The sequence below is a fragment of the Anoplophora glabripennis genome, unplaced genomic scaffold, assembly GCF_000390285.2.
Source record: "Anoplophora glabripennis isolate ALB-LARVAE unplaced genomic scaffold, Agla_2.0 scaffold4, whole genome shotgun sequence".
In the NCBI taxonomy this organism is placed as follows: domain Eukaryota; kingdom Metazoa; phylum Arthropoda; class Insecta; order Coleoptera; family Cerambycidae; genus Anoplophora; species Anoplophora glabripennis.
The window spans coordinates 3,453,101-3,478,954 of NW_019416568.1; the positions used below are offsets into that span (position 1 = coordinate 3,453,101).

Consider the following 25,854-nt stretch of genomic DNA (forward strand, 5'->3'; position numbering starts at 1 on the left):
AACGAGTTGCATTTTCTGAAAGAGCAGCAAAATTATAAAATGTACTCTTGTCTCTTTTCAATAGGTCACATATTTTTCGAGTAAATTAAAAAATTTGACTTTAAAATTTCATAAAACACAAGATAACAGAAAACTGGCTCTTTTATCTTAATAAATGGTTTAATATTGTCGGAAGAGTAAGATCATCCTTTAAATTCCACAAAAATACGAATTAAATCTTTATCGTGTCTTCCTATCATCGTTTGTATGCTGAGACAGCGGAAAATTTGGTAAAAACCCCATCGCCTCTGGAAAACCTAGAGGCAAAAAATCTAATTTTAGAGGAAGTTGGATCCTTGGAACTAGCGCTACACGGATTACGGCTCATTAGCTCTTGTATGGAATATTCTTATGGAATAGCTTCTGTACCAAGACCACATCCAATGTGTAAATATCCTTATGGTGTACATATCCTTATGGACTAGCTTTTGCACCAGGATCACATCCAGTATGTACAAGCACTTAATCTAATAGACTGCGATTTAACATCTTACAGATTGGTTTTGAGAGAGAACGACAAACGACTCTAAGCTTACAAGCACATTGACTTTTGAATGCTTTAATGCTGTATATTCAAAACATTGTTGAAAAATGTTCAATGAATAGATAATCAATCTAGTGTCAAATTCGTTCAGAACTTTCTATGCCTGTTGTGAAGATCCTGAGGGATAAAATGCTTCAAGTAGATACTTCAAGGAGACCTTCATAAGTGTTCTGGAAAGTCAATGCCTGATAGACCGTTATATAGACACAAAAGTATTCAAAAACAATTAATGTAGAAACATTCAGTTGAAAACTACAGGTTACAGGCGAATAAAAGAGAGCGTGGCTTTCTCTCACCAGGTCCAGAGACAACATCAAAGGGTAAACTAGACAAAGGGAGCTGTGTTGAAAAATGCGAGTCACCAATCAATGCGATGAGTCAAGTCAAGAGCGTTGTTGGAGGATTATGTAGCAATCCAATTCCTTGAAGTCACCTTCGAAAGTTGCTAAGAGAAGGGCCAGTAGAGAGGACAGGATGCAACAAATACTATTTGATTGACTCCGCTCCCAAAGTACTGCCCAAGAAAAGACGATGGTATCTCTCCCCTTCTGCGCTGAAATTTTGAAGCACATAGTGATACGCTTTAAGCTCTCTAATTGTTTTCATCTCAGTTCAATTGTTTTTTTTTCACTTGGGCAATATTAAAATTATTGTATTTGGCATATCTAAATAAGTTCATATTTACATAAGCAAACTGAGTCCTGCCCTGTTAGGAGACGCGTATCCCCGAACTCTATGCCTAAGTTTATATATTTCTTTTCTTTCATTTTCTCTACTTGTACTAAAGTTATTCATCCTTAAGATCAAGTTCCGACTATGAAACTACCGTCGCTAATATTAGTTAATTTTTCCAAAGCGATGAATCCAACGCCCTACCCAGACACAATCGCTTTACGCGCCGGTGCGTCTCGTTTCAGCGTGCGTTAATTACGTTTTCATTTGCCTGAAACCCATTGAAATGTCGCCGCTTATCCGCGCCATCTCAGACCGGTTAGCGGAGCGTGAATTTTTCGCCGCCTGGCCGTACAGACGCAAATTTGTACATTCCCAAGGAACGAACAGAACGGAAAAGGAAAGGTCACGTTACAACAATGGAGTCTGACATTCACAAAGTCTAGAAGGTAAGAAAAGTGCATGCATCAGGGGCAATCTTGTCGGACATGCGTTTGCACATGCCTTGATTGGTTTATTGCAATATTCTGAACATTCTATTCCTTGTTCTAGACACGATGTGTACACTTACCAATGTTTTTTAGTAATGTTTAATTTAACTGCAACTTATTTATACATTTTCCACAGACATTTCACCCCCCAAACATATGGTGAACAAATCAGCTTGAACCGATTAAATGTGACAAATTATTTTTAATTCGTAGCATTTATGACGTTACGCCACTGGACCGGCTCGACCCGACGGCTCTATGCTATTACCTGGTCTCAAATTATGTATTTACTTGTAGTATAGGTTACGTTTTTTCCTTATTTGTTGTATAGTTTTTCCCTATTTAATGATATACGATGTAAGTAAAAAAAAGGCATCACTATATCACGCACTCTGGTGACTGTGGTCCTTACTGATTAAAGACGTTTGTGCAAGAGGAACATATATGTTAATTTATACAACTTCTGTAGTGTAGTGGTGTTTGGAATAGATGATTCAACAACTATAAGTTTAGGGAAACTCCCCTTTGTTATCAGATTTTACCTTCTTAGCACCACATCCCACTGTTTGAGAAATTAGAAAAAGGAAAGATTTATGATTACAACAATGAATTTGAGCAACAATTTATTATACAATATATTCGTCAAAAATATTTTAGGAATGTTCACATTGGTAATATCAACTTGAGTATCAGCGCATTATTCCAAAGGGTTGTCGGAAGGATCTTTGGTCTCATTAATTTCCCAGAGTTTAATATCTAGCACCATGTTCACGATCTCTCTCTGAACCTTCACTTGATTTTCGGGAGTTAGTTTCTTAACTGTATCAGCGATGCCTTTGAAGAAAGAATCTATTTCGTCTTGCTGATTATTGTCCATTGCGGTTTCGACAGGATCATCTACAATCTGCTTGAGATCTTCTGTAGTTATAAGGTACTTCTCTACAGGCTCAACAAGTTCGTTGTTAGAAATCCGTTTCCTGTATCTGTTTCCTTTTGCAGGATTGGGTTCCCCTAGGTAAGGCAGGAGGAAAGCCATAGCGTTGTAGTAACGCCAATTTCGTTTTGGTTTTGAATCCGGTTGATGTAAGGTGTTTTTATGACGCGTTTCCTTGACCAAGGTGTCCCTCAGGCTCTTCCAACGGCTCCTGACCATCTTAACTGAAATCAAGCAAATTGAACTGATCACTCTTCCAATATAAGAACTGTACTACTAAATTTTTCAAAATGCATACTTGGGAATTTTGTGAAATCAGATATGTATTCTAAATTATTTGCTCCAGACGCCAATGGACACTCGTTGACCGGCTATATACCAGCAACTTAATTGAAGAATTTTATCCTATTCAGAAGAAGCCTGCAAACAACCTCTAGTTGAGGACTTGATCGGTTCCATAAGTAAACCTGATCAAATTTGAAGTGGGTTACCCAAAAAATGGACCCATTCAAATTTACTGTGAAATGCTAAAAAATTAACCGATTTTCATGAGTATTTCTGACATATTTGCATTACACAGGGTGACAAAGAAAGCCATGCAATTTTTTTGCGTTTCAAATAAGTCGGAGGCGTTCCTGTTTACCTTATAACATAATATACTTTCAAGTTTTTCGTTTTTTGGTCTAAGTCAAGGATGATAATTGACATGATTTCTTTTTGTTTATGGAGCCAGTTTTAGTCGAACTAATAAATGATGACTTGAAGAAGCATAGAGCACAAAAAGTGGTCTGTTCCAAGGATGAAATCCATGCCATCGTATGTATTTAGACCCCTAAAAACAGAACATGTCATGGGAAACCAACAACCTGTTTTTTAATCAACAAAAAGCATATCTACAACATAAAAAAGTGGACACGTTTGGTAGCCGAAGTATTTATATTCGAGGGGCTCATTACATATTTTGGATATACAGATTCAATCAACAATTGCACCTTGTAACCCTTCTGCTTTGGGTGAACACCAGAAACCTCTAACATTACTCTTAAAAGTTCAAAATTCCAAATCATTTTTCTAGTACTTAGCACACTCCTTTGTTTACAATTTTTTTCTTAGAATTCTCAAAGCTATTCTAGACATTATATACCTCAAATTTTATTCATAGGCACTTAATCATAGCAAAGAGTTACCTACGTGTTACGCCCCTGGTGAAGTGACCTCGACACTAGCGTTTGCCACTCTACGACCGACGGACGCGACGAAATAGCTACAGGTTACTTGTTGTTACTGTACAGATTTCCCCAAACCATAAACGCACGCCAGTCATACCGCAAAAACTTCATTAAAATACATACCCACACCGTACCTGAATGTCCGTCCGAGTTCTGTCTCAACCGATGTGCAATTTCTTTCCACTTGTCCATCTTGATATCGCTGCATCTGAAATCCATGTGGCTGCTGTCGTACAGTTCCGGACTGCGTTCCACTTCGGCGATGAGGGCCAAGTCGTACTCGGCGTTGTCGATCATGGCTCTGGTGGTCGTACGCCGTTATCGAAAGCGAATTATTGACTAAGCGATGAAGCGTTGGAGAAAGCGTTGGAACTGGTTTGGTAATAAGCGTGACGTTTCGTGGTTCGTCAAGGTTGGCCACGCCGGGTACTAACCGACTAGTGTCGGGTAAAAGCGTCGCGGAGTTTGACGCTTTCACAAAGTGGCCTGTGTCGATATGTTATCTCTTACTTAAGGTTGATACCGTTCCGATAATAATAATTGCTTATAGATGACTGTTGCTTTAAAACGGCAAAATTTGATAGTTATAGTTAATGCTTCTGCAGCAAGAGTGCTATTTATTTCATTCCCAAATATTGATAAAAGAAGTTTGGAACTATTATAAAAATAACGAAACAATGAATAGTTCCCGAAAGTACATTATCCTGATGATGCGCTGACGCCAATACATGAAATGGTTACACAAAACTTTTTGTTATACCACTAACTCGACTCGAAAATCGCCTATTTTTCGAATCGGCCGATCTTGAAGGAGAATTTTTAATTTGCTTTAGAGTTTTCAAAAAATTAGACAATAAAAGCCTGTATCTAGCCACTAAATGTCACCTACTGTGATACAGGAGAATTTGCAAGTCAAGTTGATCTAGCTGCTCGTCTTCTGAGACAGCGTACAGCATCCCCCCGGAGTCACAAAAAATGTGTCAAAGCCATTATGACGACACAGATAGCCTCGAAAATCGCCTGTCTTTCGAATCGGCCGATCTTGAAGGAGATCAATTCTTAATTAGCTTTCAAAACGACGACAAAGATCGCCATTAAAAGCTTGTATCAAAGCACTAAGTACCACCCTGTGTTACAGGGAAAAAAAAATAAAAATTTTCGCTATACTTTCCAATTTGCAAGTAAAGTCGGCCTAGCTGCTCGGTAGTTGCTTCACGTCGCCTGAGATAGCATGCTGCATCCCCACAGAGCCACAAAAAAGGTGCTACGACGACACTGATAGCTTCGAAAATCGCCTGTCTTTCGAATCGGCCGATTTTGATTCCTAATTTGCTTTCGAGTTTTCAAAAAATACCTTATACAGGCTTCAGTATCCAGCCACGAAATACCACCCATGCCGATCCAATGTGATATTAATTATCCAGGACCAAGTTCCTGGTGAGACCATGAAATCAGCTCCGGAACTGTCATAGCACTGTTCATATTCACACTTCCTCTTCTGTAGATAGTATTTTGACATCTTCTATATATATTTTCATAGAACAATAAACATTTTATTAATTTTAAACTTTTGCCTTCCAAAATCTTCACCATTAGTTAATTGTATACACATTCAATGAATTTTTAAATTTATTTAGCTAGTATGCCAACCTAAGTTTTATTAATCTGTGTAAAACATCTTTCAGAGATTTTGAGATGTTTTTCAAACACTTAATCAACCAGTAACTTGTATATGAGCAACTTTGGACTAAGACACACTTGTCCCAATTACCATATTTTGGCCTTAAGAATATCTGATAGCAATATGCCACTTGACTTAAACATAAACAACATTTTTGTATATATTTAACACCATTTGCTTCTATATTAATAGTAGCGTTGCAATAATTAAAAGACAAGCTGTAAACTACAGTTGTTGCTGAATCTTGAGGGCCTTCTTTAATTAGAAGGGTTAGATAGAGGAAAATGTTTGAAAGTATTCATTTTATAAAATTCGAACAGCATTGTGTTATCATATATTTTTATATCGGTGACCTTTTTTCATCTAGGAAATCCAAGAAACACGCATTATAAAGAAACAGGGAATCTGTGGTCACCTCGAAGATAACAACCGGGGAAAATTTTACTGACGCACTAACGGTATCCTAATTTGTGGCTGTTCATTATCCTGTCGACACCAGGAAGTAAGTTTCTGCTGCATTATCGAACGTCGACACATCATAACAATTTTATCTACTAATTAGCTCTGCTAAATATCCAGATTAAATATATGTGCCTTATTATTTATTTATTTAAATTATAACTCGACAAGTAAAGTCGAGTTATTTGTTTTATATTCAAAATAAAATAACAATTACATAATTCAGATTATACACTCTATGTAAAATATTACATAAACATAAAATATTTACAGTGGCAGTGCCAACTGCGGCCAAGGGTAACGACTTGTTGCTTAATTATGTTTTTATTATGCATATTATTACATACCTTGCTAGATTTGTTCATACATTTTCTTAAAAAACATAAGAATTTTTTATAGAAAGAATAAACAGATTATGTATCACCCTGTACTCATATTCATGACATTCTCTGATGAAGAAATGGAGTTCAGTTAATAAACATTTTATATATCAAAATAAACAACTTGTTTCTATTAGCAAATGGAATGCAAAAAAAATGTAAAATTTAATTGTGTTAATTTAAAGGGATGGCAGAGAGAAATGAATATGTATCTTATTCACGTATACTTGTGTGATAGGAGTGAAATACGGAGGAAGAGGAAAGACATACGTCACTAGTCTGTCTACCAATAGCGATTTATCATTACACGATTGTGTCGAAACTGACACAACTCTTATCAGTATGTGAACAGATAACAGACAAATTATGTAGGTCATAATAACAATATCACAAACAAATTATGGATAATTCAGTTGCTTCCTTAAATATTTTTAGCCAAGGCGTTTCTACTTTATTCATAACTTTAGTCGCAAGGCAAAAATTGTAGTATGTTGAATAAGCACGTTTTGGTGATTCCTTATGTCACAAATTCCCATGTAAAATATCTCTATCTGGGCTAAAGTAATTCTCAACAAAATTAGCAGCGAAGCTTATTATAGTTGTAAACTGAATGGTTTAACTTTTCACAGTTTTCCAACACGCTCAACTACGTTGCTTCTGTGGTTTTCTAGAGGTCGAAACAAGGATATCACTAAAAGTTCTAGAAAACCTCTACAAAAGATAGTCGGCTTTATATAAATGTATATAACACCGTTGCTATCGTGAATATATTTCCTAAACATATTAGAAGAGGAGATAAGAGACTTAATGTGAATTTTTATCTTATCAGTCTTAAAATGGAGTAACTTCTCATATTTTTAGGTATTTTTAAAGCTAGATAGCAACTCAACAATGTCACTGCTTCATCTTCGTTACGTATAGATTTACATTTATAAAACTGTATCTTGCATTATGTAAGAAAAATATCATTCAACTTGATTTACTTCCAAATTAAAAATTAATTGCAAGAGTTTACTTATGTAAACTACACAATCTTGTATAATCACCTTCAATGATTATATTCCAATTTTCGAGAATAAGGTAACAACAGAAAGAAAAAGAGTGTACGCACAATTAAAATAAGGTGCCTCGACAAATGTTGTGTATGGTAATGTAAATGAATAGCTATTAAATATTAATAAATGCAAATTGGATATCAAACTGTTTATCAGTTTGTACGCATATACAGGGTGTCCGGAAATGTCAAAAATGAAGGGGTATACAGAGGAAGTCAAAACAGATGTAGTACTTCATATAAAATTGTTTCCTATCGGCCTTCCTTGTGGAGTTATTCGCCTTCAAAGAAAGAAGTTTTCAAAACAAATTCCAATTATAACTTCTAAGTCGTTATCACGACAACAATGAAATTTGGGCAATTAAAGTAAGTCATGGTGATGTTCATTTCTAAGTTTAAGCTGATATTCAATATGTCTGGAATATACAGGAACTTAAAAGTTATAATTGGAATTTGTTTCTCAAACTTCTTCCTTGGAATATGAAACGCCCGATAGGAAACAATTTTATAGGAAGTACTACATCTATTTTGACCTCCCCTGTACACCCCTCCATTTTTGACATGACCTTTCCGGACACCCTCTATTATTTTTAGGTGTACTAATCATCTAATTTTTTCTAAATATCATTTTCAACGGATGCTAATATATCTTGTATCTGACCTTAACCTTATCATCAAAAATTTAATAAAGGTGTTGGGTCTCCTATTTTTTCTACAGCAAGTTTTTTTTATACATCTTAATTTCTTCATTAATTATTCATAAATTTGTTTAACATAATATTTCAACGCTTTTTGTATGAGGTAAGCAAGTGTTTGCCATAACATTAAGTATATTTACTTAAATAATGTATCATTTATGACATTAATTATTGGTTAACAAAACATGCTGAACGCCTCTTTAAAAGGTCAACGATTTTTTGGAGGAAGAGGTAAAGAATGACGATGTGACATTGAATAATAATATCCCTACCTCTCATTTTAAAACGAATTACCCAAAAGGTCTGGTAATGATGTTAGAGAGAGGCCTTTGTTAATATTCTGTGACGCATCAGCGTCTAAGCATTGGGTCTTATTTCGTATGCTGTAGGCGTAATTCGGTAGGAATGAGACAAGTGTGGAAAATGTCAGTAGGTTACAAGAATAAAAACTTCGGTAGAGGCTTGTTCCTGTACTGATTTTAACCTCTCAGCAAAGTAATTTACAATCTTGATTTGACTGTTCTAGTATTACAGTTAGCCAATGAAAATAATACGAATTTAAATTATAACTTGTAGTAAATGGGAAAGAAATGCAACAAACGCTAAACTTGCCGAGGGATGAAAAGAGAACAACCGGAGCTGTAGAAGTTATTTTGAACTTACCAGTTCTAAAATACAGCTATTAAATGTATTCTAGAAAAACAGCACAGCAATCACTACAACAATGTATTACAAATTGACTTTCGAATACAGTCCGGCTTCATAAGAAACCTACAAACTCGTAAAAATTGTTACAGAATTTTTTGTAAGTACTTGCCGCGATAAAATACATGTATTTCAGCAGTTCCAAAACAGTTTGAAACACATTTTTAATTAGCTTTTTTCTTTATGACTTTAAACTTCCGACACAAGTTTGTGACGTCACTTAACTCAGTTTTTGCTCCTTTGTATACCACTTTGTCGAAACAATTGAGAATTAAATGAGAATAATTAAAAGGAATTATATTTTAAAGAATGGAGGAAATGATCCGACTGCAGACACTATTTTAGTTAAATTGCATTTTCGCTTTAATGGCTACGGTTACAAGCAGGTATCTGTTACGACTGACATTGAGAAAAGCGAAACCCAAGCAACCCGCTGGAATTTTATCCTCTCTGAAACATCATCCAACGCAAGACCTGACCGCCGCGACTTGTCCGTCAATATCCATCAATTTGGCAACGAGCGCTGCAGGAATATATTCCTGCTCCAGACCGTTCGTGTGCAGCAGCCGGATCAGCGAGTGCGGGTGGAAAACGGCAGCAGCCGGCAGGATATACGTCACTGGGCCTTGAACTCCATTCTCGTTTCTCGCGCGGTCATAAAAATTCAACCGGTTTGTGGGATCGTACAGCGTTGCCGGACTGCCGACGTCGCCCATTGCGTTGCCTGGTTTCGTTACGGCTTTATGGCCAAGCATAAATGAAGAAAAATAAAGAGAGAAGTACTCAGCCCGCACCGGCACGTGGGTAGGCAAAAACACGGCATTTCCGTACAAAATTCATGAATATTGCAACATACAACAGTAAATTATTAACTAATGGCGATTGTTTAATGACGTTGTTGCAGGAATCGTTTGTGTTGTGTTGTATTCCAGGTTACGAGCAGATTTCAAAATTTCACTCAACTTTCAAGTCAGAACCACGAAGCCATCGCAAACCACTCCCGTTCAAAATAAAGAAACATGTACAAGGAGACTCAAACTACCTTCCAGGAGCAGTAGGAGGCCGAAATTCCTGAGAAGCTGCCCAAACACTGAAGCCGCAGTAGAAGACACCACTGGTGGCTGGTGCTGTTAGCAAAGCAGCTGCTGGCAACACATAACAAAAGTACAGAATTCACTACAGTTTCGAATTTCGAAAACTGAACATATTTCCGAATATTAACGAAATTCCAACTGAGGAACTGAGGAACCACAAAATAACAACAAAAATACCATGCCAAGAACACAAGTCGATCATCAGTTGTAGTTGGCGATACTCCAAAGATGGGTAAAATCCATCAAGCATCTCTGCGGACCCAACAAGGACCGTGATCTAACGTCAACTATGATGCCTTCCAGTTTAAAAATCCATCCAGTGCCTAAAACCCTACAAGAATGCACATTTCTAATTAAGTTCCAAAGCATCCACATGAACTCAAACCCTTAAATCTTTAATTGAACCTTCAAAAACTTCCATATAGGCACTCATTATCGTTTCTGCAGAACGAATCTGAAACTGACTGGAAATATGACGTTCATGTACGATTTTTAAACTGTTAACCAAAGCGTTTATTGAGGGTTCTGTTGTCAGTTTTCTATCTTTATTTCAAATTTCACTATACAGGTTGGTCCATTTTCGATGGGATTTCAGAGTATCTCAGAAACTACTAAAGATATGATAAATCTGACACCACGGTCTCGAGCTCGATTTCCATGGCAAACTCGACTGTCAACTCAGAAATTTGCTATCTTCATTTGTTTCTGAATTACAGGGCGTTTCTCGTTATTGTGACATTTTTTAACATGTCTGTATCTCAGCTGTTAAATAAGTTAGAGTTAAAGTGAAAATTGCTCAAGACTAATTCTTTGGCGTAGAATTGAATGCCGGTATTAGATTTTTAGTAGGTCTTAAGATTCCGGAGTTACGACCCAAAGTTATAATTTTTTAAATGGAAATCGTAGATGGTTATGACCTAAAAAATAGAGATTTGTTTTGCTTTCCACCGCCTCGTTGCCATGACAACCGCCGTAAACAATGCTACGAAGTGAAGCAAAATACAAACTGACTTCGATCCGCGTCACTTGCTTATGCTAATGCTATACGTTGTATGGTATGAGGTTGATATTCGCGTTCAATGAAGGCAATGGTTTTTTAGAAAGCACCACGCAACTATTCTGTGTATTTCTGCATATAAAACAAACAAACACAATACATTTTCAATATAGAATAATTATACCTAAATCTTAAAATTTATATAAAATTAAAAATAATTTTAAATTGCACAACCAGGTGAAACGGTGCGTCACTTGGTTGCAGAAATAAAGCTATTAACCAGAAAGTAAGGTACACTCACTGACTCCTCTGTTAACTGAAAATCAAAAACTTTTAATGACATTAAGACACAAAGGCACGTTAAAATAAAATATATATACTGACTGGATAAATATCAGTATAGAATTAAGAAGTGAGGATTTTTTTATAGGTAAAATAAATATGTCTAGCTCCAAATACCAAGCTCAAATTTCGTGACTTGCCAGTTTTAAGTCACCTAGCCTATGTATGCTATATACAGATAGCTTAAGCGAGTTCAGAACAGTTGTCTTTGATACTGTTACAACCTCAAGACAGTTTGATCATATTAGTAGCTCGTTTAAGAAATCGAAATGATTGAACCTCGATGAGTGTTTTCAAGTTCATGTGGCTTGTTCATGTTACAAACTTGATACATTAAGATATTTACATAATAAATTAATAAGAAGTTCATCCATTCACAACCGAATTACCTATTTCAAGTAGTGCACGGTGGGATATATTCGATACATTTGGAAGTTTCTCCTACTTCTCAAGAATATAGAAAAAAATGGGCACAATATTTCTTCTTTTGATTATATCTTTGGTTTAAGTAACTGATGACTCTATCAAAACATTTCTTTCTGATTTAATTAATAGAAAAACGGGGCAACTGTACAGAAAAATAATATTTGTATCTCTAGGAACCTGTCCCAATATATTGAAAAAAATATTCCCGTAATTTGTATCTAACATTTCATTTATTTTTACAAATTTACCAACTCCATACCATTACCTTGTAAGTGATACAGCGAACCTTATTTATTAGCATATAATTATATTATATTTTTAGTTAAAATATCAACTGAATTACATATATACAATATAAAGTACGACAATTAACCGATTTTTTTCCGATTATTCGCACATTAGACACGCTGTTATGGCCAAATCTTTCAACATTAACCAAAATTAACCAATCGACGTAATTGCCAAAATATATGAGATTATAAAGGTAATTCAATAAAAACCATCGATGCCGTTGATTTTGAAAAATGCAGGAAAAGTGTGTCACGGAATTAACGAAAAAACTTGCAAATATTTTCGCAGACGATTTTTTAGTTCAAACTTTGGTACAACCAGAAATCGGGTGTTACAACACGCTTGCCCAACCCAACAAAGCAAAAAAAGCGCGGGTCAAAGACTTCCCTCGTAATTTTAGAATGCACAGGCTCTCTTTCAATGTCGAATGTGGTTTAGAAACAGATTAGTTTATTTCTTAAATTCAGTTAATCAACCATTCATCACGCAATTATTTTATATTTCAATATTCACTGGAGGTTTAAATGAAAAATTAATACCGCAGGTTTTCTATGCGCCCAATCTATAGTCTGTTTTGAATGGGTATGGAATGGAGTAATAAAAGCTCATTATACATACAAATACAAAATGTAGTGAAGGTATATCTAATTTCTAAGTTCAATAAAAACTTTTGTATATATTCGTATTAGGACAGTTTTAAGGTAAATTTATATCTTTTATGTCTCCTGAACATTTACAAGTTTTGTAGCATTCACCAAATTCTATTTTGAGAAGGCAAGAGGATAATTTGACATATTTGCCATTTTTAATGCCTTACAATAATCTTGCTACAAACACAATGATACCCCAACTGATTTCAGATGATAATTTCCATGCAAATTAAGAAATAGAATGATACGCCTATGGTAAAATGGACTGAATTATTACTCCATACCATTTCAAAACAGACTGTAGTAAATTACAAACCGTCTCTTGTATTGATTTCCATTGCTTCTATTAAATTATAGCACTACCATACATTTACGGAATATAAAGTAATCATTTCATGCTCTGATATGTGATATCTTCTTTACATATACCTGTTTGCAAACTGGTATTTCTCTAAAAAAAATACTTGTAATAATACTTCTAACCTTGACTTTTTCGCAACCTTCTTGAATTACTTCCTCGATCATTAGAGTGGGTAAAATAGGAAACATACCAATTTAATGATTGCTCAACTATAACAAGTAACATTTAAGTGGCAAGCGGAAACTGATAATAAAAACGAAACCGATTTTTGTTATAAACAAGTTTAATATAATGCTAACTAAGTACGCATTAGCAAAATAACATTGAAGAAATAATTAATAAGTACAGATTTTCACGACGATTTAAGCACTGTAATCAAGTTTTAATTTGTTAACTAAATTGTTCTTTTGTTGTTCTTGTTCTGTTAACTAAATGTGTTAAAATTTTATTAACTCGGCATTGTATAATCGCTTGACCTGACCATCAAAGGTATGCGGAAGTAAAACTGTTTCGTTCTATTTCGAATTATTTCATTGAAATGAAATATTTTAATTAATTATCACCACGCATACTTACTTTAGTAGTAGTTATGTAATGCGTTAACATCGCGGTTGAAAAAATCCATTCTAAAAAACTGAAACCACGTTTAATGAATTCATCATTAGGGAAATATTTCATGCAAGAGTTACATTGCGTTTATAAAAAATGTATTTCTTATTCATAATTCAGTAAAATATGCATATTTCGTGTAGCTGGGCGGAGGAAATTCTTACTTTACTAGAATTCTAACCAAGTAATAAAAATTTCAGCAAATATGAAAGAAAAAACTAATATAAATATGCAAGTATAAAGTTTTACCCATGTGAATAAAATTAACCAAAACTGCAGGGCGCTGACCGCAGCACTGCGCTGTTGTGTCTCTTGCCTATTGTGCCTGCTGCCAATACCAGGTTTCTTCAAGCAATTCTTTAAGTGAAGGGTATATTTACTAAAATCAATTAATTTTTAGATGATATAAAGAATTCATGATAAACAATGCAGAGCAACACACTTCTAAAAGAACAAAAAATCAGCAGAACTCGTGAGGAACCTGTCATTTTGACACAATCAATGATTATACAAAGAACCGAAAGTGCCACGTCGAGAAAAATAAAAAGCGAATTTATAAAACCAATACTAGAGTTATTTTCGGAACTAGAATATCATAGAAACTTAGAAAGGTGTATACTTTTATTATTTTTATATTGAATTTATATTATCTTCATTTGAAATATACTTGTTAAGAATTTATTATTATAATACCTTATTTTTCTCTTAATAACCAGTCTAACAGTTGCAAGGACAAAGAACAGACCCGGGACGCACCAGGGTTCCAGGAAAGGTCCACGGCACATTGGCACCAGGACCAGATATATATACATGCGAGCAACTCCATACCAAGACTCTTCAACGAATGATCGACCCGACAACATTTCTTGTCACTAAACTTTGTTTTCAATAGAAATACTTTTATGTTACCGTTGTGAGAGAGTTTCATTTTTGCTACACACCGAAAACTACCCTCACAATCATTTTATTCAGAAATGTATTTTATTCCCGCTATCCTGCAGTCACAATGCTGACAAATTCTGCTGCTGATCTGACAGCAGCCAAGCGCATGTGGGAATGGAAGTCATCTTCAGTGGCTGAAGCATATACAGAAATTTTTGCATATCTACGTCTATTCCTTCGTTACATGAAAAAATTTTACTTACATTACTGGAAATGTTAGAGTACGAATATAGTTCGTAAATAGACGTATGTGGAAACTTCCAAATTTTTACTGACATCGCAGATAACATTATTTTATAGAACCAAATCACATGAAACATTCCGCAGAATCCATAGAACGCCCTCCCTACTAGAAGCGCATAGAATAAATGAATGGGGCGCTTTTTCGTTTATTTCCCCCCTTCGAATTTATGCAACTGCCGTAGATTCCAATAGAAACTGTTTATTCCATTACTTTCAAGCCCTTTAAGAGGACATTTGCATGCACACAACACGACGCAATGCCGAGAAGTGGGATTTAAAAATGAAACAAATCTATCTTGGCGGTAATGAAGAGAGAACACCGGCGCTGTGGGGATGCAGTGGCGTAGATCCAATATTTGGCAGAATCGTGGGGAAATATTTACGGTCAGTTACAGAGGTGATTCACAGCCTAGCAAATTGTGAAGAGCAGGAATATTACTGCAGCACTTAAATGATAGATTAGTAGTTTTGTAAATTTGAATGCATGCCAGAGAATATCGAACTTAAAAATATAAAAATGGAAATGGAAAATATATACAAAGAAACAGTATAGTTTTTCAAAAAACTAATGAGCATGGTATGGACTTGCTATAAAAAGACTTGATTGAACAGAAATATTTGTAAAACAATAAAATATAACAACAGCAAACGAGATCGTTTTAAATTCATGTTATTAATAACAAAACCGGAACGATATACTTGCACAGCAAAGAGAAAGTAATAATGGCGAGAAATTATGGCCACCATAATAATTAGTGTTAAAGAAGTGTAGGATAAGAAGAAAGAGGAAGAAAAGAGGAGACAGACAAGAAATTAGGAAGAATAAGAGAAAAAAGAAAATATTTAGACTGAATATACAACCTATAGTAGGATCGTATTCGACGCAAAGTAGAGCAAAAAGTTGTCGGTCTTTTATCAAAGGAAAATCTTGTCATCATTTTTAGGAGGCGTAAGATAAATCATTTCAAATTTAAAATGAAATTCAATGTAAAATCTGAAATACCGCTGCATACGCACTGTGTTCTGGTAGTAGCTGTAGTCGCCCAGGTGCATCGAGTGTACGAACTGGTCGGTTATACGTCAAATACTAACCTGGCGAGCTTTGCCGTCAATTAGAGAGCGCTTCCAAAAAACAAGTAAACAACAGTGGCGCGTACAGAGGTAAAATGCAGTACATATGTGGAATTTAGGAAACAAATTGGATTTATAATAAATTACATTTAAAATAAATAGTTTCTGAGAATAAAGGAATTTTTGTAGGAACAAGGGTGCCAGACCTGAACTGATCCCCTCGTCCCTTTATAATGTATAAAGAAATTATTCAATTTGTAAAACCCTTATAAGCGTACTTCATTGGTTCCCTTGACAGACAATGATTTATTACTTTGCATCGAATATGATCCTACTATAGTATAAAAAGGTATCGGAAACGAAGTACTGTGAATAAATTATCACAAGGATTTATCGAAAACTCATTACTTATTCCAATTTTAGCTACGATTGGTTTATTAAAGGACACCATCTTAGATCGACGTTCATCAAAGATTGAGAAGAAGAGACTAGTCATTTGTACCAAGTTTCACCAAAAAATCATTCCGAAAGATGAAGTAGTAGTAGAGAGCAAGGGTGCTATTAAAAATAGCAGTGATATATCAGTGCATCTTGCGATTATTTAAGTATTTTATTACTATTATAGAACACCACAAACACTAAAAGTGTTATTTACTTTAACTGTGATTGTGGTCCTTGCTAGCTTTATCTGAAGATAATAGACCTTTTTAATAGTAACGTCACATACGCCAAATAATAGGCAACTCCATTGCGCATTGTCATGAAGAATTTCTCAATATTTTTACTTGATCGATTTTCGACCTTATATACTTTGGACATAAGTGCCAAAAAAGGTCTTCTTTGTCATGATCTTAAATATTGCAATAATATGGCAATATTAGAGATATTTAAGAAGTTTCAAACCCCAAGTGACAAATTAATAGAATTATAGAATTTACATATTTAAACTTGTAGAATAATGTTGGCTTTTATAGTAATTAATAAATTAAAATTATATCAATGTTACTGAGCATGAGCATTAAAAATTATTTCATGTAAGCGAAGTAGTCTCACAACAGGATATAATTCAAGAAAAGTTTGGTTATGGTTAAGAGTACGTCTATAACAAACCTCTTGAAGAAAAAAACACTCGATAAACACAATGACATAGCACAACACCAAGAAAAACAATAACAATACTTAGTAGAATTAGAAAATGTCAAGATTAAACAAAAGAAGAGAAAATGATGACAGCGATGTCATATAAACAAAATCTCACCTATGTATGAGGCTATTCTTTCCGAACATGCGTATTAGGAATAACAATGTTAAATTTTTCCTTTAATTAAATTTAGGAATATTCTTTTATATCGTTTTTTGTACGTTTGAACAATTTCAACTGACAATTTCTTGTGGGTTGTCTAAATATGTAACGTCACACTAAAAAAGTCTATTAACATTATCTATGAGAGAAATTTATTGTTAACTAACCCCATTAGAAGAGCATACCAGTTATATTACTTTTATATTATTAATCCTACAACTATTACAAATGATAGCGTTTTGAAGAAAAGAGATGTTGTTGAATAAGGGGCCTGGATTGGAAACATCAGCAAAAATTATGTCTACGCCACTGAAGGAATTATCCCCCAGGATGTGGTACGCTCAAGAGCCGAACCTGCCCCGAATACACAAGATCGTGGTCCTGTATTGATCACTTTCCAGAATATAAATGATTCGCCTGGGCGTTTTTCCCCGCATCCACTATAATCTCGCAGGGAAATTGGACGCGAAATTTGATCCAAGTTAAAACATGAATAATTACCATCTTCATTGAGAGTGACCGTTTTGAGGTGGAAGCCAGGATTATTTATCAGCGATGCATTTGGGAAATAGAAATACACTCCGAAGCAAGTTAGAAACATACTAACTGATATTTCTATTTCGAATGGCAACAAAATGGGGTCTTGTAATAAATATGTCGTGGTACACCCGATATATATTTTAAAAGTAATTCATCAATAACAATTTGGACCTTTGTGAAATTTTTTGTTACAATGTAAATGCAATCACAGCGATACTTGCCAGAAGACCTTGTGTCTAAATATAAAACTGCCGATTTGGTTCATTAATTTCCAAGATTTAAATTCCAAGAACATTTTAATTTTAGCTAAAACACTCTCTCTGTTGCTAAAACGAACCCTTTAATATAACAAAACCCATTGTTACTCGAATCACAGTAATGTCGATACATTAATGAAGTATTTTTGGCATTAAGTACTGTGTAAGTGACATCATTGGTAGTCTTTCCTAAGTCAGTTGAACATGTATAAAAACGCCTAGCAATAAAATTTAATTCATAGGCGTCCCTAATTTGTATATAATGTGTAGAAAATTTCTATTATATGTTCATTTGGCCAACAACATATTTTAATTATTTATGCCCTCAAACAATTTTATAATATTGATGGTAAATTTCGTTTTGTTCCATTTCAAAATGCCATGTAATAATATTAATAAACAAAATATCCCTCTTATTTCTCCCTTTCGCAATTGTAATATGAATGATCAATAGAAGGTGCCTATAATAAATTAAAATTACCTGAATCTCACCAAATTCCGCATTGCTGCACTGCACTGCTAGGTCATTTGTTGACAACTGAATTTATGTCCAGGTCGCCCAGTGCGACTGTGTTTGTGCCGCGTTTGCCCGTGCGCTCATTCTTCAACTGGGCGACCAGACCTGTATATGGGTATGGCTAAATAAATATGGGAATAGGTTTTTCAAATATTTCAATGTCGAGTTACTGCGTCAGCGACCGAACCTGGTACATACTGTCAACCTCTTGGTTCTTCAATGGAGATCAGAAAGACTATATTAAAAGGTGGATATGACCGTGCAGTAAAGGAAAAAAGAGTTCATGTCTCAAAGTTCATTGAACATTCATAAATATTCAATACCGGGTTAAAAAAATTGATCTAATCAGAAGTACTCAATATGCGGGGGATACAAAATAGTTTTTTTTTGTGCTCTCGGAAACACGTCCGCGAAATCATTCCTGTCAGGTAGGAGGTGCCATTAGAGTTTCAATTTGATCCCAAATGTTTATTTCGACAGGCGGAATAAAACGTGCAGAACGGAAAAAACAGGCTGAACTGGTAAAACTTGCATCCACCGCTCAGATATATCGAAACGTGACACGATTTGAAACACCACCAAATGCGAGACGAATTCCTGATTGTTCGTGTGGTGTGGTGGCTTACTACAGCACCAGCAGCCAGCGGCGGCGACATATGTCAAATCAGGAACCTAACGCTTCATATTCCGCAAAAACTTCTAAATTGACTATGGATATACGAGATCTGTTGAGAAAATAATCGAACTTTTTAAATTACGCGCTAATGGAGATTGTTAGTGATATGCGGTTGGCAACATTGCGTTGAGCATAACTTCCTCTGTAACCACATGATCTTGGATTGTTGATATCTCATTTAGTTTTCGTGATGTTGTTATTTGAGTGCAACGTAACGAAAAATTTTGCGTTAAACTGGGGAAAACTTTCACAGAAACGTCGTTAGTCAATTAAAAATGATCCTCGACCAGGAAGGCCTTCGACTTCAACTGATTAATTAAGCACACATAGAGACACTAATGTAGATTACTCTTAGGAAAATTATTGCCCGATTTAAATTGCTGGGCAATAAATCTCAGTTGTTGCCAAGTGGTTGACAAATTTCCTAGCAGTGTAGTGCAGCAATGCGGAATTTGGTAGTGATTCAGGTAATTTTAATTTATTATAGGCACCTTCTATTATGCATTCATATTACAATTCTATACAAGTTATTATAATTTTTTAGCTTTTTTACGGACGCCTATGAAACTCATTAAATTTTATTGCTAGGCGTTTTTATACATGTTCAAATGACTTCGGAAAGACTATACTTTGAAGGAGACAAAGTACAAATAATGTATAAAATTAATAAAATTAAAAAATAAAATTCGGATATTTTTTGAACAGACCTCGTATACTTTTCAATGAAGTTTCACGAAATATCGAAATAGGTAGAGAAAAACTAAAATTATGCCATAAATACTTGAGTTAATGTAATAATTTTCTTCATCAAAGAATTAATTTGTGTATTACTAATTTTAAATAAATAATTACTATTAAAAACTATTTGATGACTGTTTTTTACTTTTAAAGAAAATAAAATTATCAGTATTCTTTTTACGCCCCTGTCAACAAAATTTTGGGCACGCCACGGGCCGAAACGAATTATTTTTATTGGTATAATAAACAAAATTGTTCACGCTTTGTTTCCACGACAAGCTAACCATTCGAAAATTACGCAATTCTATCAGAATTGGCGAAACCGCCTCGTTTATATTGTTTGCAACAATTGCATTTATTGCTGCTGCCTGTTAGAATGAAACAACGGTGTTGGGAAATGACACGGAGGAGCAACGCAGAATTGAAAATGGAATAGGTTTGTCATGTATTTACTGTGGCATGCTATAAAATGTTTGTATGCATTTCAGATAACAAGAACAAGAAATTTAAAAGTAGATATTCTGGAAATTACCGTTTGATTGTTAGAGTCGATGGGGACCATTTAATTTTTTAATTTCAATGTAAAAGCTCCTTGATTTCTGCGTAATTTTTACATATACATTTATAGATTTCCCATTGTCTATAATTTTTTTTAATTCTCTTCATTCTATACTCCATATTAATAAAATTTATATATGTAATTGTGGTATAGTCTTTCCGAACTCAATTGAAGAACCAAGAGGTTGGCAGTATGTACCAGGTTCGATCGCTGACGCAACAACTCGGCATTAAAATATTTGAAAATCTTGTTCCCATATTTATTTAGCCATACCCATATACAAGTCTGGTCGCCCAGTTGAATCAGCGCGCGGGCAAACGCGGCACAAACACAACCGCGCTGGGTGACATGGCCATAAATTCAGTTGTCAACAAATGGCCTAGCAGTGCAGTGCAGCAATGCGAAATTTGGTGTGATTCAGAAATTTTTTACACATTATATACAACTTATTATAATTTTTTTAGAAATTTTCGTAGAAAAATTGTGAAATTATAAGATTCAAGAAAACGAAGTTCAAAAACGGTAATCAACGAAAGGAGTCGCGCTGTCCCTTTCAAATTCACAGCGTAAGTACATCCCGCAAACAGCGCGAGGAACATCATTACAGCCTCATCCACCTTTATGTTTTTCCTTTGTCTGCTGAACCTTGCATCATTACGGTCGTGAAATTTCTATCACGAGTATTATTAAACCTGACCTTTCTTACTGTTCTTCGTAGTGTTTGACTCGAGCGTTTACTTTCAGTGTCATGTTTCATCACTCGACGGCTCGACAGACTGAAAAATTGCGGCGCGCAACCGAGACAAGAAATGTTGTAATACCAAGAAATTCGTCACCGACCACAGCGCTCTAAAAATGTTAATGTCGTCTTGCTTTCTCCTGGTTTAGTGTTAAGATTAGGACACGTTACTAACACGTGACCTGTTAACACACCAAGTCACAGCACGACAACAGATAAGGCTTAGGATAAGTTATCAACAGCACATGTAAAAATATCAATTGCATTAATTCATACATTTTATACATATTCTGATGAGACGATAGAAACCTCATATTCCACAGACATGTCTTCCTTGTTTATTACTTTTTAAACACCCTTTTTAGTACTTTCAGGTCTATTATTTAAATTTTAAGGTTTACTAGTTGAATGGTTATGTGCAAAATGTGAAAAAGATCAAAACATTAAGAAAATTTTAGTCAACACATATGGATCTTGCACCAGAACAAGAAGATTCCAGATGGCAGTATCTGGGCATCAGATTTCTCTAGTAAACATAACATGTTATAACACCCTCCCCGTTAATCGAATCTAACCCCCTAAAGACTTTTTCCTATCGTCATAGACTAAAGAAATGAAGGGGAAAGATATTTAACAAACCTGCTTCAAAATTGTTACTCTGCTGCTGTCACTTTTTAAAACCATTTCCAAAACTTCCTATATAGTCCAGGCGGTAGAGTATTCGATCCCAAATATTATGTAAAATAAAAATCCGAGTTTACCTATTCCAAAAGACCATTGCTAAATTCAGGGGAACAACAAACATACAAAAGAACGAAAAACATATTTTTCCCTGTAAGATTCAAAGTAAGCCCTAAATAAAAAAAGTAATTCTTTATTTTTTGTTTATTTGACGATTTTCTATGCGAGTAGCTATAAAAAATTGTGTGCCCTTTCTAAACCTTCATTTAAACCCATGGTACGCAATAAACTTTTTAAAATTTTCTAAATTAACAATCCTGTCAATCAAAAACCACGCGATCGATCGTTGCAAACTTTTTAGGGTAGAATCGACATATGATTTACTATTTGTTCACAAAGCTTTATCAATATTTATAAATATCTACTTATTTTAAAAATTGCTCTAAATATACATACGATTTTCTACTATTTTTCGCCCATTGTTAATCCAAAATTCAGTTCAAATAAACAAAAAATAAAGAATGACTTTTTCATTTAGGTCTTACTGTCTTACAGGAAAAAATGACGAAAAATGGGTAATTTTTCCTTTGTTTGTATTTTTGTTGTTCTCCTGAATTTTTTGAAATAAACAAACTCGGATTCTTATTCTACATAATATTTGGGATTTTTCTGTGCAACAAAATAAATGAGTTCAAACACAAACGCCAAAGCCTACTTTTACTGCTCTATCGCCTGGACTAATAGCCATTAAAATAATGTTGGAATGTGAATAAATTGTATTCGTTTGTTCCGAATTCACTTCACACTTATTTGACTTCACGAGACAAGAAAATAAAAAAAAAACCGCCAACGAAATCTGAAGGCCACACAATACCAGGAAGCACCACATCATCCAATAACATCAGCACGCTACGAAGTTTCTAAACACCCTATCTGATATAAATTTCATTTCTGTGTAATCAAATTTCGCGTGTCAGAAAGTAATATACTAAGTTGTTGCTTACAGGAAGTTTCTCATATTATTTCGGCGGTATTTTCTCGTTAAGTATAATAAATAATCAAAACACGCTTTATGCAATATTTTGTAACAGTTGTTTTATGATTTTTGTGTTCATTTCTTTAAAATTTGTGAATTTCAGCATTAAAACTTCTGACCAGCCATATTATGTATATTATTTTGTTGTTTGCTAAGAACCTGTTTATAAGAAATATTTTTTATTTTCTTGGCGCTTGGCTTTATCACGAACATCAACAATTAAAAAAAAACAAATTATTTATTTTCAACTAATAGTTCTTCAGCAGTTTCTCTTGGCGCAGCTTTCCAGTGTTCCACAGGGATCAACACTGGGCCCCATGTTATAAAATATTATCATTAATAACTTTATTAGCTGGTTGGATGTACCTTGCCTTCTGTATGCTGATGACACGATTCAGGATAGCGTTGATATCCACGAACATTTTAATACACAATTCATGTGAATCTAATTATTATAGGTATTTAAAAAAATGCAAAGTATTAACTTTTTCTCGTAAGGAGGTAAACTTTGATTTTCAATTCAGTAAAATAACGTATTTTTTCGTTCGTAAGTCAGGTCGTATTAAGGACAGGATAGGATTTATTTAGGTTGAAATTAGGAAACAAAATAATTGAAGAAGCTAAGGTTTTGTAATAAACAACGCTCGAGAATTCTCAAAATTTGACACCATAAAAATGTACGTTTAGATTTGGCAGATTAAGGCTGGAACATTGTTCTCTTATTTAGGTATCTACAAGAACTATGTAAGTATATGGATTTACTGGAGAAAAGGCAATATACTTATGTATAGTCTTTCCGAAGTCAGTTGAACATTTATAAAAACGCCTAGCAATAAAATTTAATGAGTTTCATAGGTCTAAAAAAATTTCTGCTAGAGGCAAAAAATAATAATTTGTATATAATGTGTAGAAAATTTCTATTATATGTTCATTTGGCCAACAACATATTTTAATTATTTATGTCCTCAAAACAATTTTATTATATTGATGATAAATTTTGGTTACGACATATCAAAAAACATCTACATTTTCATTCAAATATATTACTGCTCTGCATTGCTGCGCTACACTACTTGGCATTTTGTCAACAACTGAAATTTATGGCGAGTCGCCCAGTGCAGTTGTGTTTGTGCGCCGTTTGCTCGCGTGCGCATTCTTAAACTGAGCGTATACATTTCTACCACCTCCACGTTTAGTTCGACCAGACCTGTATATGGGTATGGCTATGGGAACAAGTTTTTCAAATATTTCACTGTCGAGTTGCTGCGTAGCGACCAAACCTGGTACATATTGCCTAACTCTTTGGTCTTCAATTAAGATAGGAAAGATTATAATAGTTTATATAGAAATGACCCTTTTAGGCATGTTGCCCAACGTTGCAAAATACGACAGGAATTGCGCAATCTACTCTTAGGGCCTTCTCCTGCCCGCCAACGAAACCACATTATCAGGATTCCCGAAGCCCATTTGGACCGCAGGCCGTGACGGAGGTTAATTTTCATATCAGATGGGCCTGGGGTGGTTTCCGCAAAAAAGCATAACGTTTCTAAGGTGAAAAGGGCCCCTTGCAACACGCCCGGCCCCAGTTTCCCCCGCGCAGACGCTTTCCGTTCTCCCAGAGATTCGAGCCCGTCGATAATGCACCGGCTTCGCTTTCCCCTGAACGAACACAGTCACCGGATCAATCCCGGAGGCGCATTTTGCGGACTCTCCTTCCCAGAATGAAAGCGGTGGACGGAGAATCCGACGTCGCCGAGTCGATTCCCGGTAAAGAGAATACCGCTTTTTATACTGCGGTTAGACCGTAGACGATACATATGGAGTTTTGCCAGTAAATGAGGTCATTTCAACGCGAAGTCAACAACAAGCAATATAAATATTGCTGATGAAATAGACGGGAAATTGGATAAGACTGGACGAGATAAGCACTGTAAATCTTTTACAGGGTGATTCACAAACGGTGACAAAAAATTTGACCTTGTATTCTTTGGTGAATTTAAAGGGAAGTCTTTCATATAAAGTTTTTATCTAGGACGCCTCGTTGAAAAGATACAGGGTGTTAAACTTAAAATAATAATAATAATATTTTTTTAATAATTTAAAAACTAGGTCACCAAATTTGATTTTATTTTCTACACCATTTTTTAGTTCCTAATCCAACTTATTTTCAGAAATAATAATGTTTTTCTTGTAGAAGCGTACTAGAAAACGTGACTTTAGTAATGGATGTTTTCGCTAGAATTGTGATACGAGGGAAAGTTGCAAAAATGTCAGGAAGCGCTTTTTCAACATAATGAACTGAAACATTATATTCGGGCTAATAGTTTAGAGGGAAATAATAGTCCACAGTACAGGCCCCCCCTGGAAAGTTGATTACCACATACTTTATAACTCCTGAGGGGCTTCGTTTTGACGAGTTAAAAAATATGGGAAAAACCTTTACGTATAAATTTAATAAATTCCTTCGATTGTCAGTTATCTCTGCATGTCGTCAAATCAAAATAGCGCCTATCGAACCTCATAAAACGTGTGTTATATACGAGGGCCAGACGAAAACTGCAAATCGGCTCGAAAGTAAAATACATTTATTTTGAATCGTAGGGGAAAATGTTATAAAGAAAAGTTATAGTCCACAGTACAGGCCCCCTCTAGAAAGTTGATTACCACATACTTTATAACTCCTGAGGCGCTTCGTTTTGACGAGTCTACCACATTTTTCCTCCGCGACTTTTCTCGATTCCTCCGCTTTTCCACTCGGAAAAGTCCAAAAACATGACAATTTCCCGGGGTCTTGAAAACTCAAGACCACATCTTTTATTTTTAGCTTAAGTAACTGGAAATTTTGTTGCAAATGCCGATTTAAATTTGTCCGACAGAAATTCCTCCGACATTGACG

General features: G+C 34.9%; 1 protein-coding gene across 2 annotated transcripts; it reads right to left on the minus strand.

Annotated features, from left to right (window-relative positions):
* Positions 1–2,352: 2,352 nt before the first annotated feature.
* Positions 2,353–4,363, minus strand: LOC108917388 (transcription factor Adf-1). 2 transcript variants are annotated; one of them, XM_018723948.2, is made up of 2 exons: positions 4,044–4,363; positions 2,353–2,904 (listed from the first exon to the last, which is right to left on the minus strand). In XM_018723948.2, exons 1-2 carry the CDS (start codon positions 4,204–4,206, stop codon positions 2,444–2,446), a joined length of 624 nt encoding a protein of 207 aa, XP_018579464.1. In that variant the 5' UTR covers positions 4,207–4,363; the 3' UTR covers positions 2,353–2,443. The 2 variants fall into 2 exon arrangements, with proteins under 2 accessions (XP_018579464.1, XP_023310737.1); XM_023454969.1 differs by having other exon boundaries at positions 4,033–4,210.
* Positions 4,364–25,854: the final 21,491 nt, after the last annotated feature.